The sequence below is a fragment of the Mus caroli genome, unplaced genomic scaffold (genome assembly GCF_978045245.1).
Source record: "Mus caroli unplaced genomic scaffold, Mus_caroli_1 scaffold_8, whole genome shotgun sequence".
In the NCBI taxonomy this organism is placed as follows: Eukaryota; Metazoa; Chordata; class Mammalia; order Rodentia; family Muridae; genus Mus; species Mus caroli.
Window position 1 is genome coordinate 125,342,739 of NW_028227263.1, and position 12,335 is coordinate 125,355,073.

Here is a 12,335-nt window from a genome sequence, read left to right on the forward strand (position 1 = left end):
TTGGCTTCTGCTCTGAGTCCAGTGGAGCCAGAAGGGGCAGGGGCTTAATGTGCCTGGGAGTCCTATCCCTTGTCAGGATGACATTTATACTTTTAAGATGCCCATTTACTTACTATTCAGAATGTCACTGGTGTTCACCAGAGCATCTCTGAACTCAGATTAAGTGACCTTTGAAAAGTAAACCAAATGTGGATAACCTTGACTGGTGTCCTGACTCTGAGTGTTCAGCTGTGTGGGGCTGTAGACACTAGCACATATGATGTCTGAATGGAGAGAGGGGGACACTCATTTTTAGAATGGGGAACTTCCTGTGGTGTCTCCCTTCAGAGAAAGAGGACTTGATAGTTTGATACAGTGTCCTTGTTAGTATTATCTGAAACTTTGACACAGCCTGAAGTCACTTGGTTGAAAAGTCTACACTGAATAACTTCTTTATCAGCACTGACTGTGGACATGTCTATGAGGAATTGTCTAAACTTATACAGGAGTGCCAGGGCACTGTGGGCAGCACTATCCCTAGGCAGATGGTCCTTGATTGAATAAGAGAGCTATCTAAGCATGAGACAGAGAATGAGCCAGCAAGCAGCATGTTTTCTGCCTTGACTTCCTGCAGGGCTACACTATGACCCAGACCTGGACAGGAAATTCATGCTCTGATCTCCTGAACTGCTTCTGTTCACAGTGTTTTTATCACAGCAGAAGAGAGATACCTAGAGTATTGTTCAGGGAAGAGCAGTTGGCACTTCCATTTGAACCACTGCTCTGTTCCCTGTCCTCAGTAGAAGACCCCTCAGTATCCAATGGGCCAAGAGAAGGAAGGATTGAGACACCAGACATGGGCCAGTGAGTACATGTACACCCCCTTTCCATTACTGTCCTCTCCTTTGAGTCTGAAATGTACCATGACATCTTTCCACTGACATTTTGTGAGCAAAAGGTTCCACCCAAGGGACCCATCTTCTTCATGCACATTTCATCCAACTTTACTCCAGGACTTCCCAGGGACAATCTGAAAGTCTGCCTAGACCCACCCCATACTAGATGGAAACAGGAGTTCTGTATAACACAGTGAACAGGATGATGGTCCCTGCATCCTACCTATGCTGGAGGGATCAGGGCAGGTCATATTTGACGTCTTGACCTGTTGTAGTCCTAGATATGAGACAGCATTTCTCCCAGAGAAGACCAGGGGTGATACAAGGTTGCACACTCAACCCTCAAGATAGTTGTTTCCCTGAGCTATGACCTTGCCTAGGAGACTGCTTTCCATTCCTGCCCCTTCTAACCTGAATCACCCTTCCTAGACCCAGCTCTGTTTCTTGTGTCTGAGAATACCCCTCTCTCTGGGGAACCTGAAAGTCTCCTCCTTCCTGTAATCTCCCATAGTATAAAACAGGATTGCTGATGGGGAATCACCCAGACAAAGAGCAGTGCTGACCCAGGAAGACCAGCGAGAACTGTGCTCAGCTAACACACAGCATAGCCAACCCTTAATGCTGCAGGGTCACTGGGCATCTCCTTCAGTGACTCAGAATGGAGCACACAGCTGCACAGGTGCCCAGGCCATCAGCTAACTGTCCTGATGGCTTATGAGACCTCACAGGAAGGTCAGGCCTCCCAGGAGAGGGACAGAGTACATAGGTCTTCTTGATGATTTAAGTCCTCAGAGAGTAAGACTAAGGAATCCTCCCCTCAGGCAAATGGTCAGATGCTGCTGATCTGGACAGCTGTCCTGCCCCAGTGTCAGGCCCCTTTTCATGATTAAGGCTGCCTTGTAGACACTGCATCATTTGATTCTCTCATGTGCTGTCACTGGAAAACTGAATCAGAGGGAACATCTTGTCCACATGAGTCTCACACAGTCAACAGGTGACATATGTGAAGCACAAGTTCTCTGTCTCCAGCCAAGTATCCAGTGTCTCCACCCTACGGGCCTTCTCAGGTGTCTGTGAAGCATGGTGGAGCTGATGTTAATCTTGGTCATCACCTGCTTAAGGGAACAATTGTCCAAGGATTGAAAACAATTGTACAGTTAGATTTGACTCTAGAACTAATCCTTGTGTATCTGAAGTATTTCTGAAGAATTCTAGGACTCCAGTACCAAAGTAGTAGCCAGGAAGTCTTGTTTTCTTGTGTGCAGCTGTCACTCAACACTCAGACAATTGTTTCCCTGAGCTATGACCTTGCCTAGGAGACTACTTTTCATTCCTGTCCCTACTAACCTGGATCTCTCTATCTCTAGATCATCCTCTGTTTCTTGTGTTTATGGATACCCCTCTCTCTGGATATCCTGAAATTTCCTTCCCTCCTAGCACCTCCCAAGGAGAATACAGAACCCTTGCTGGAGAAATTAACCAGATAAATGAAATAGGTGACACAGGGAGACTAGAGAGCAGTTGGGCTCAGCCAACACACAGTCCAACCAACCCATAATGCTAGAAGGTTGCCTGGAAACAGTCCGTAGGTGAGGAGCCCACAGTTCTTTCCAGGACACACAGGACACTTCTTCCCCAATACAAAGAACATGAAATTCCTCACACAGCTGCTCTCAGTACTGTATCTCAAGTCAGGAACTTTACTGGTGACATTAGTGATAAATGGCTAATCTTCATCCCTAGTCAATCACAGAGCTGGTCCCTTCCAACCCTCACAGACATCTGTGTCTCCTTCCTGCTGCAAAAGCCCACCTTCCCAGAGCTCTGAGGACACAAGACAGACTAGGACCTCAGCTGGGTCTGTGTGTCACAGGGACATGTAGGAAAGATGGAGTCTCCCTCTTTGATGCTGACAGACTCATGTCCAGGAGTCACAGATGTCAACCCTTGGATGAGTCGTTGTCCTCTGAGGGCATGTTGATGCTTATCAGCCTTGTTGCTCAAGGTCTTGTTGGAGGAGAATCATAAAGAGAGAAAATGTGAGAAAGATGAGGTGTAGCACAGAAAGTGGAAGAGACTGAGTAGTGCAATGGACACAGACCCCACGACACACAGCCCATAGGATTCTGTGAAGTTCATCTGCCTGAGAACACTCATCTCAGAAGGAGGAAGGACAGGAGAGGCCAGGTGCCTTACAGGAGCTGAAGGTCTTCTCCTCAGAGAAAGGCCAGTACAATGAGAAGAGATATGGAGGTGTCCTCTGAACTTTTCAGCAATGGGTGTACCTCCTGGCAGAGGGTTCTGCTCACAGGTAAGTGTTCAAGCTATCTGATGGTGTGTGGGAAGGGAAACTCAGAAGCCCAAAGTGTTCTGAATTGAAGATGTCTAGAGAAGACTTGGTTTTCTGTTTGTAGTCATGGTGCAGGTGGTGCAGTGAGGCACAGAGGCTCAGCAGCAGGACCCTCAGAGCAGACAGGAGCTGAAGAGGGGAGAGAAAAGCCTCAGCTGTCCCTGTTCAAAATCAGTCACAGTGGCTGCCATGGTCAGAAGAACAATGTTCCTAACCATGACAGGGTGACTCTCCAAAGATAGCCCAGTGTGTGGAGACATAACAGTCTGAATTTATTCCTAAGCTCTCACAGGGTAGATGGAAATACAGGGTGCTGCAGGGTCTTTTCTGTACACAGAGGTGTGTGTTATGTACCCACAATCTGCACATTGAGACATGTGACTTCCCAAACTACATCCAATACACAATTATTAAACCACCCTTAAATATAATGATTGCCATTTATTATAAACTTGAGACCTATGTAGATATATCTATGGAGATATCCTTTTGTTCTTTACTTTTTTCCTTCCTTCTTTCCTTCTTTCATTCCTTCTTCCTTTCTTTTTTTTCTTCCTTGCTTCCTTCCTTCTCTCCTTCCTTCTTTCTTTCCTTCATTCCTTCTTTCATTCTTTCCTGTTTCCTTTGTCTCTCCCCCCCTCCCCCGTTTTCAACCCCATTATTCTCTGAGATCTTTTCAGGAACTGACATTTCCAAAAAGATAATTCCAATCATTGTCCTCACAAAGGCCTTTTCTTGTGGATGGGAATTCAGAGTATACAGAGGAAAAAGTCACTGGTTTAATGGAATAGAAAACAATTCAGAATGTGAGGACTGTGTGGAGGAGGAGGTCAGAGAGCCACTTCTCCTGACACCAGACACTCTTTATGTGAAGAATGATGTGAGGACACCTGAGTAGAGGATTCCTCAAAGAGGACATGATACCCTCTGAAGCTCAGAGGTCATGTAGGTTATGTTGCTCATCTCCATTATGGTCATACCCCTAGACATAGGCATAAGCTGAGGGATGCTGACACCTGCTCATTATTGGTGGCTTCTCTCTGTTCCCTTCTAGCCTCCCTCTTAACCTGCTGGCTCCTGCCCACCACTGCCAGAGTCACCATTGAATCCTTACCACCCCAAGTGTTTGAAGGAGAAAATGTTCTTCTACGTGTTACCAATATGCCAGAGAATCTTCTAGTGTTTGGCTGGTACAGAGGAATGACAAATTTGAGGCAAGCAATTGCACAGCATTGGCTGTACTACTATAGTGTAATGGCGAAGGGGCTGAATCACAGCGGCAGAGAGAAATTATACATCAACGGGACCCTGTGGATCCAAAATGTCACACAGGAGGACACAGGATATTACACTTTTCAAACCATAAGTAAACGAGGAGAAATAGTATCAAATACATCCTTGTACTTGCACGTGTACTGTAAGTAATTCTTCGTGAAATCTGGGTTGGGTCTTCTTACTAGGCACACAGAAGTATCAGGCCTGACCTGTCTCTCCTTTCCCTCTGTATTGTGTCTCCATGTTAGGGACTGAGCATTTAGAGTAGGACACACATGGTGGAGAATAACGTCAATTGTGCAGAATTCCTCATTTGATTTCATCTTGGAGAAACCATGGATGCAGGCTGGGCAAGTCAGCCAAGAACATCAGCCTCTGTTTAGATCTTGGGGTCTTTCATAGGGAACCATCCTTGAGAAAGTTTTGAGGGAAGAAAGAAGGGCCTGTGGAAGCCATGGGCATCTTACAGAGCTGAGTTCCAGAATCTCCTTGCTCCACATCTCTGTTCCACCCTCACCTCCTGTGGGCCCTGAGAAGCTTTGTGCTAGGGCTGGATCTTGACTTTCTGTCTGCAGAGAAGAGTGCTTGTTGTAGACAATGTCTTGCTCCATGTGGAACCAAAGCTTGTACTGCCATGAGATCCAGAATTAGTCTATGTCTCCTGGTCATCCTAGTGACCCAGAGGGAGACCAAAGCAGAGCAGATTCCCAGGCCATTCTCCCATTGTCCTGTTATGCTTATGAGACTTCTAGGAAAGCCAGTTTCCCATCAGAAAGGGAGAAAGGACACAGATCCTACTGACGTTCTTTTCTTTTGAGGCCGGCACATTCTCACCTATAAGCAAATAGAACAGGCTGCACTGATGTGGACAGTTGCCCAGACATGAGCTGCAGTTCTTGCAGTAAAGAGCAGGCATAGCCTGCTGACATTCAAGGAATACTATTAAACCTATATACCTGAATCAGGACCTCAACTTTTATCTATCTCTCTATCAACTTTTTACCTATCCTTGCTTTTATCTGTTCTTTGTATACCTGGAGGTCTCTGGCAGAGCCTTCTCAGACCTCTTAGCTGCTTCCTGTGTCTGCTACCCTGCCAGGGGATGATGTTCACATTCTAGACATGCATTTTCTCTGTGGATGAAAGGGTGTCCCATGGGAATCACCTTGAGGAAGTTTCAAGGCATCTTAGCAAGGCCTGGGAGCACTGGGAACACATGAGACACAGCTCAGCAGGCATAAGAAGTGTGAGCACCATCTTGAAACCCTGCATGGGATGATGGAGCCCAGAACAATCCTTCTGGGACCCAGGTCACCTCCTCCCACACACTCAGGCCACAGGCTCCTAACACATCTGCTCCTGGGTCTTTCTACTCCTTCAGAATCTTGACTGTTGCCTGCAGTGGAATGGATCTGTCCCCTTCCCCACTCACCATGCAGCTGGTCCCTTTGGATCCCTCACACATATCTGTCATCTTCCTTTTGAGAGTAAATTTCATTTTGAGAAGATAGGGCAGACTGATTGTCCAGCAGTGTTTCTGTGTCACACAGAGAGTGCAGAGGCTCCCTCTTTGTTGCTGACTGACCCAGGTTGAGAACACAACAGAGGGCTACCCTGGGTGATCTAATGTTGTCTCAGGGTCCAGAGATCCTCAGAAAGTTGTTTGTCACTGTGTACTTTGGAGGGCTTAAACAGAAAGAGCCAAGAGGAGAGTGTAGGTGGGTAGTCCTGAGAGTGTACAGGGCAGAGAAATCAGAGCTACCTACAGCCCATGGGCCTCTGTAAGATTCTTATGTCTAGGAGGAGGCTGAGAGTAGAGGAGGTATTTGGGAACTGGGCTGGATAGATATGATACAGAGTGAGGACACATAGGGCCACAGAGTTCAGGGAGGCCCCCTCTCTATTCTCTGCAAAGGTTGTGCCACCTGTCAGGCCCTCCTGATCATGGGTGAGAAGTCCACAGTTTACAGAGTGTGAGAGGAGAGGTGAATCAGGTGTTGGGGGGCATTAAAGGAACAGAAACACAAGAAAAGCTTCAGAGAGTGAAGACATGATGCTGGGGAAGAGGTCAGGAGGCAGCACTCCAAAACCATCTACACTGAGTGTGAGCAGGAATCTGAAGACAGAGAGGTGGAGCCATGTTGACTCCAAAGTGGTAAGCACCCTAGAGTGGATGTGACAACCCAGGCTCATGGAGCGCATGGAGCTAATGCCCTGACCTCCACCACGTAGGGCAGGGAGACACCCACACACCTCGGTTGAGCAACATAAACAGCTGCTCAGGACACAGGGCGCCATCTTAGCCAAATACAGAAGTCCAAATATTGATGGATCTCTCTTTCCTTCTAGCCTCTCTTTTCATCTGTGTGCGTCCTACTACCCTTGTATTTCCCACTATTGAATTAGTGCCGGCCAGCGTTGCTGCAGGGGGAAGCATTCTTCTCCTTGTTCACAATATTCCAAAGTATCTTCAATCGCTTTTCTGGTACAAAGGGTTGATTGTATTTAACAAAGTTGAGATTGCTCGATACAGAACAGCCAAGAATTCAGGGGAACCTGGTCCTGCCCACAGCGGTAGAGAGACAGTGTATAGCAATGGATCCCTGCTGCTCCAGAATGTCACCTGGAAAGACACAGGATTCTATACCCTACGAACTCTGACTCGATATCAGAAAATGGAATTCGCACACATTTACCTTCAGGTGGACAGTAAGTGATTCTCTGTGATCGTTCAGTGCTGGGAGGGGCTTCTACCAAGAGCACTGTCACTGCTGGCATGTGACTACCTCCCCTCTGCACTTTTATCCCCATGTTGGGGTTTGACCACTGTATGCAGGACACACATGTAGGAAAGTAATGCCCATGGGTCAGACTCTGCTTTCAGATACCCCGCTTGTATCTCAGCGGACCTAAGATGCCAGACTGCTCTGTCTGTTGAGGCTCTTGCAAAGAACATGAAAATGTGGAGTCCATATAGAATGGTGAGCACCAGGAAACTGTGGCCTCGGTTGTCTGTCCCAGGCTTGATTAAAAATGTCCTGGGTTCCAATTTATCAGGACTTGACACTTACTCCTGCTCTGAGCAGACAGTGAACAATAGTTTTTTGTTGTCTGTCAAACCAGTATTTATGATTACTAAACAGCAGAGTTTCATTAAAACAAGAAAAGAAAAGAAAACAAATAAAAAACCCAAGAGAAAAATATTAAACCAACTTAGGGTTTTTGTAGGAAGAATGGAGGGGTGCTGTTTCCTTCCTGTCTCCTTACACCTTGCTCATCCTGGTCTTATAGCACATGGGACCATGAGCCCAGAGGTGGAAATGCTCACAGTGGATTGGTCCCTCCCATGTCAATCACCAGTTAAAAGATGTGTTATAGACCTGCCCGGTAATAATTCTGATGTTTGAATTTTCAGTTGAGGCTCCCTGCTTCAAATGACTGTGACTTGTGTCAAGTTGACTCAAACCTGGCAGCATAATCCTGGGCCTGCTAAGAAGAGCAGCCTGCTCCAAGCCCTCACTCAGCCCTAGTCCTGGGGGCTGCAGGCAGAGCAGGAAGAACATGTAGAAAGTGAGGTTAGAAGCTGAGTGCAGGTACAAAGGAAATGAGAAAAGTCAGGAAGTGAATATGCAGGGTGTGCAGAGACCAAGGTCAGAGGGAGGCATCATCTTAAAGCACAGTGTGCATGAGTGTGTGCAGTGTCTGACCCAGGGCAGTGAGGGGAAGCCATGGAGACACTGAAGAGAGAGCTCCATGCAGAGGAAATGACAGATTCAATGGCACTGAGGGAATAGAGGCCATGTTGCTGACTTCCTCCAGGTGAGATAGACACACCCACGGACCTGTCTAGGCTGTCACACCTTGCTCATCCTGGTCTTATAGCACATGGGACCATGAGCCCAGAGGTGGAAATGCTCACAGTGAAGACTCCATCTTGTCAGAATGCAGGTCACCATCTTTCCACCTAGCACAATGATCTCTTGTGATGATTTTTCTCCTTCCCCTTCCAGCCTCCCGTTCCTTGTGCTGTGACACTCTCGACTCTGCCCAACTCAGCATTGATCCAGTGCCACGGCACGCTGCTGAGGGAGGAAGTGTTCTTCTCCAGGTCCATAATCTGCCAGAAGATGTGCAAACCTTTTCCTGGTACAAAGGTGTGCTTAACACTCAGGACTTTAAAATTGCAGAATATAGCATACTGACAAAGTCCATCATCAGTGGCCGTGCACACAGCAGAAGAGAGACAGGATACACCAATGGATCCCTGCTGCTCCAGGATGTCACTGAGAAAGACTCTGGCTTGTACACACTAGTAACAATAGACAGCAATGTGAGAGTTGTAAGAGCACACGTCCAAGTCAACGTCCACAGTAAGTGACTCTCTATGGCTTCCAACTGCTGGGTGCGGTTTATTGTACCTAATAAGTCAACTCTAAAGAGTTGGTTGTGCCTGCTATCTCCTCCACTGCATTTTTCATCATATTGGCATTTGGGCACTTGCTGCATGGCACACATGGGCTGTACCAACACCATTAGGTCGAAACCTGTCATCTTTCTTTTCATGCAGAGTTACCTATCATGTGCTGGAAAACTCAGCCCAAGAATGTGAGACTCAGCATTGACCCTTGGGACTCTCACCATGCCCATATCCCTGATATAGACTCCCTCTGTGGAGGTAGGATAAGCTCTAGCTGAGGAAGCTGTGGAGTCCCCACACAGAGTTCTATGAGGCCAGGATGGAAATCTCTGTGATACTTGGAAATATTTTTGTTTTTGCTTGGCTTTGGATTCCTGTTGGAGCTGACATGGTACAAGGCTGTCATAGCTTATGTCACCATCCAGTGAACTGTCATGAGCCACAGTTATGATAGTTCCCCTGGACATCTTCCGCAGGCACTCATCTAGGAATGCATTGCTAGAGAGGACAATCTGGGTTCCAGGGCATTAATTAGCTGTTTGGATGGCCTTATGAGACTTTGCAGGAAGGCCAGTGTCTCCATGGTGATGGACAAAGGACAGAGGTCTAGGTGACCTCCTGCAACATGAGTCTCATGATGATGCACCCTGACTGATGATCCATGAGCATTGCCTAGACATCAGTCAGCAGGTCCCCTTCCAGTCCTTACAGGCATCTATGTCACCTTCCTGCAGGGAGTCAATTCCACAGCATTGAGGAGAAAGCCCAGCTTAGGATCCTGTGTTATAAAGGACACATTGGGAGAACACAGCAAGGGCAGTCATGTGGGGAGCTGTTGCTGCCCCAGGGTGCAGAGATGATTATCAGTCTTGTGCTTGCCATCATTCATGATAGCAGTCAGCATCACCCTGGGAAGCCCTCCAGCCTGGGTGGAGGCTGAACTCAAAGGGAGGAAGACTGCAGAGCTTGTGGGTAGTGCTGGAGCAAATGCTGTTCTCCTCAGACGGAGGGCAGAGCAGGCAGATGCAATCCTGGTGGCCCACTATGTACTTTCCTGCAATGCTTGCTGCCCCTGTGTGGTAATATGGGCTGGAGTTTTAACCAGTGTCAGTAGCTCCAAATATTAGAATTTCATTAATTCTGAAATATGCAAGAAATTTGAACATCTGCATATCTACCCACAGACATTCGAGACTGTGAGGGTACTGGATATTCTGGAAATATCAAATTAGATTTTTTTTCTAACAAGTTATTAGGCATAATGAGCTGGAAGACAGAACAGGAAGGCCATCTCAAAGTGATGTCAGAGGCTGGCTGGACCAAAATGGAGGTTGGGAGGTAAAAAAAAAACCTGAGGTCAGTAGAAGAAGAAGTAAGAGATAGCTTGCCTACAACCCACACTTCCTGAGTGAGAACAACCTTGTGAGGACAATGAGGGTGGAGACACATGAGGACAGAGTTCCCCACAGAGGAAGCAACATACAGTTAGGCCCACAAAGGGGATGGAGGGCATTTGCTCTGACTTGTGCACACACTCCCACCCACCTCCACTAAGTGATTGATCTAAGCTTCTCTGGTCACAGGACCCTGTCTTTTCACCAAAGACAAAGATTTCAATATTGATGGATTTGTCTCTTTCCCTTCTATCTTCCCTTTCAGTTTGTATTCCCCCTCCCTCTGTGGTCCAGATCACTACTCAGTCAGAAAGAGGAGCATCAGGAAGCCAAGGATCCAACACCAATTCTAGTTGTCCCCAGAGACCTTCTCCTCAGGGCTAGCATTGGACTTCCTGTCAGGGCTGACAGGGAACAAGGCTTGGCTGAGTGTCCAAGTCCTACAGGGTGTTGGATCAGCTGTTTACTTCCATGACAGCTGCAGTCATATAGGTCACCTGCGCACCTCCTTCTCCTGAGGTTCAATGGAAAGGTGCCAGGACAGAAGCCAAATGTTCTGATGGACTTAGGAAATTCACTGGAAAATAATGTCCCCAAGGGTAGGGACAGAGATGACAGTTCTTCACCACCTTATCCTCAGGAATCCAGCCTAGGGTAAGTAGAACAGATGCTGCTGATGTAAGCATCTCCCCACCCCCAGTTCAGAATGTTGCTCATACCTAATTTTAACTCATAGGCAGTGGAATGATCATGCACAGTTGAACTAGTACAGGGAAACTGAGGCACATCAACCTCAGTGGCTGAATCAGGGTCACACAGCACATGGTTGGCAAATGCAAAGCACAAGATATGAGTGTAGTCACAGCTCCAATTTCTTCTCCCTGGATGCTTTATCAGGTGTGAGCTATAGAGAGGCAGGTTGATCTCTCTGAAAGATGTATGTCATTTGGTCTCCACCTCTGTTTCTTTGCAGAGCTTGTGACACAGCCTGCCATGAGAGTCACTGACAGCACAGTTAGAGTACAGAGCTCAGTTGTCTTCACTTGCTTCTCAGACAACACTGGTGTCTCCATCCGTTGGCTCTTCAACAATCAGAATCTGCAGCTCACAGAGAGGATGACACTCTCCCCATCAAAGTGCCAACTCAGGATACATACTGTGAGGAAGGAAGATGCTGGAGAGTATCAATGTGAGGCCTTCAACCCAGTCAGCTCAAAGACTAGTCTCCCAGTCAGCCTGACTGTGATGAATGAGTGACCCCTCCTCTAATGCTATAGGAGGGTAGGGAAGTTTCTGTATTGAGATGCCCATACCTACCCCCACACATAAAATACAAATTTCCATTTATTGTCATGGCCAATTGGCCATCTCTCCAATCCCTCTCCATACCTGATCCTAAACCCCTCCATTTTCTCCCACATCCCTTCTCCTACACAGTTACCTCCCTCCATCTGCTTCCTACTACCATTTTTCTCCCTTCTATGTGAGATTCAAGTATCCTCTCTTGGGCCTTCTAACTTGTTTATCTTCTTTGGATCTGTGTAGTGTAGTGTGTGTTTCTTGTATTTTATGGCTAATGTCCACTTATAAGAGAGTACATACCATGCATTCCATTTTGGTACTGGGTTACTTCACTAAGAATGATATTCTCAAGTTCCATTCAACTGCCTTCAAATTAAATGATGTCTTTGTTTTTAATAGTTGCAATATATTCCATGGTCCCACATTGTCTGTGTTCATTCTTTCAAGCTGCTGGTACCCTCCACACACTGCTCTGCTCACTATTGGTAGACAATGCAGCCCAAGGGGAAAATCTTCCGTTTGTTCTTAATGGACAGACTTTCAAGCCTTTGCTGAAACAATGGAGGGAACTCGCCTTAATTAGTGTTTTACTGCTGTGAAGAGACACCATGACCATTGCAAGTCTTTTTTTTCAAAGTTTATTAGATATTTTCTTCATTTACATTTCAAACGTTATCCCGAAAGTCCCCTGTAGCCTCTCCCCTACCCTGCTCACCTACACA

General features: G+C 46.9%; 1 protein-coding gene across 2 annotated transcripts; it reads left to right on the top strand.

Annotated features, from left to right (window-relative positions):
• The first annotated feature begins 3,122 nt into the window (after nt 1-3,122).
• On the top strand, nt 3,123-11,568 carry LOC110288592 (pregnancy-specific glycoprotein 22-like). Of its 2 annotated transcripts, XM_021154898.2 has the most exons (5): nt 3,123-3,186; nt 4,280-4,642; nt 6,850-7,209; nt 8,511-8,870; nt 11,285-11,568. In XM_021154898.2, exons 1-5 carry the CDS (start codon nt 3,123-3,125, stop codon nt 11,566-11,568), a joined length of 1,431 nt encoding a protein of 476 aa, XP_021010557.2. The 2 variants fall into 2 exon arrangements, with proteins under 2 accessions (XP_021010557.2, XP_085698249.1); XM_085842123.1 differs by lacking the exon at nt 8,511-8,870.
• Nucleotides 11,569-12,335: the final 767 nt, after the last annotated feature.

Coding starts and splice junctions, on each gene's coding strand:
- LOC110288592 (XM_021154898.2), top strand. CDS start 3,123: ATGGAGGTGTCCTCTGAACTTTTCAGCAATGGGTGTACCTCCTGGCAG. Junction 4,643..6,849: donor CTTGTACTTGCACGTGTACT/GTAAGTAATTCT, acceptor CTTTCCTTCTAG/CCTCTCTTTTCATCTGTGTG. Junction 7,210..8,510: donor CATTTACCTTCAGGTGGACA/GTAAGTGATTCT, acceptor TTCCCCTTCCAG/CCTCCCGTTCCTTGTGCTGT.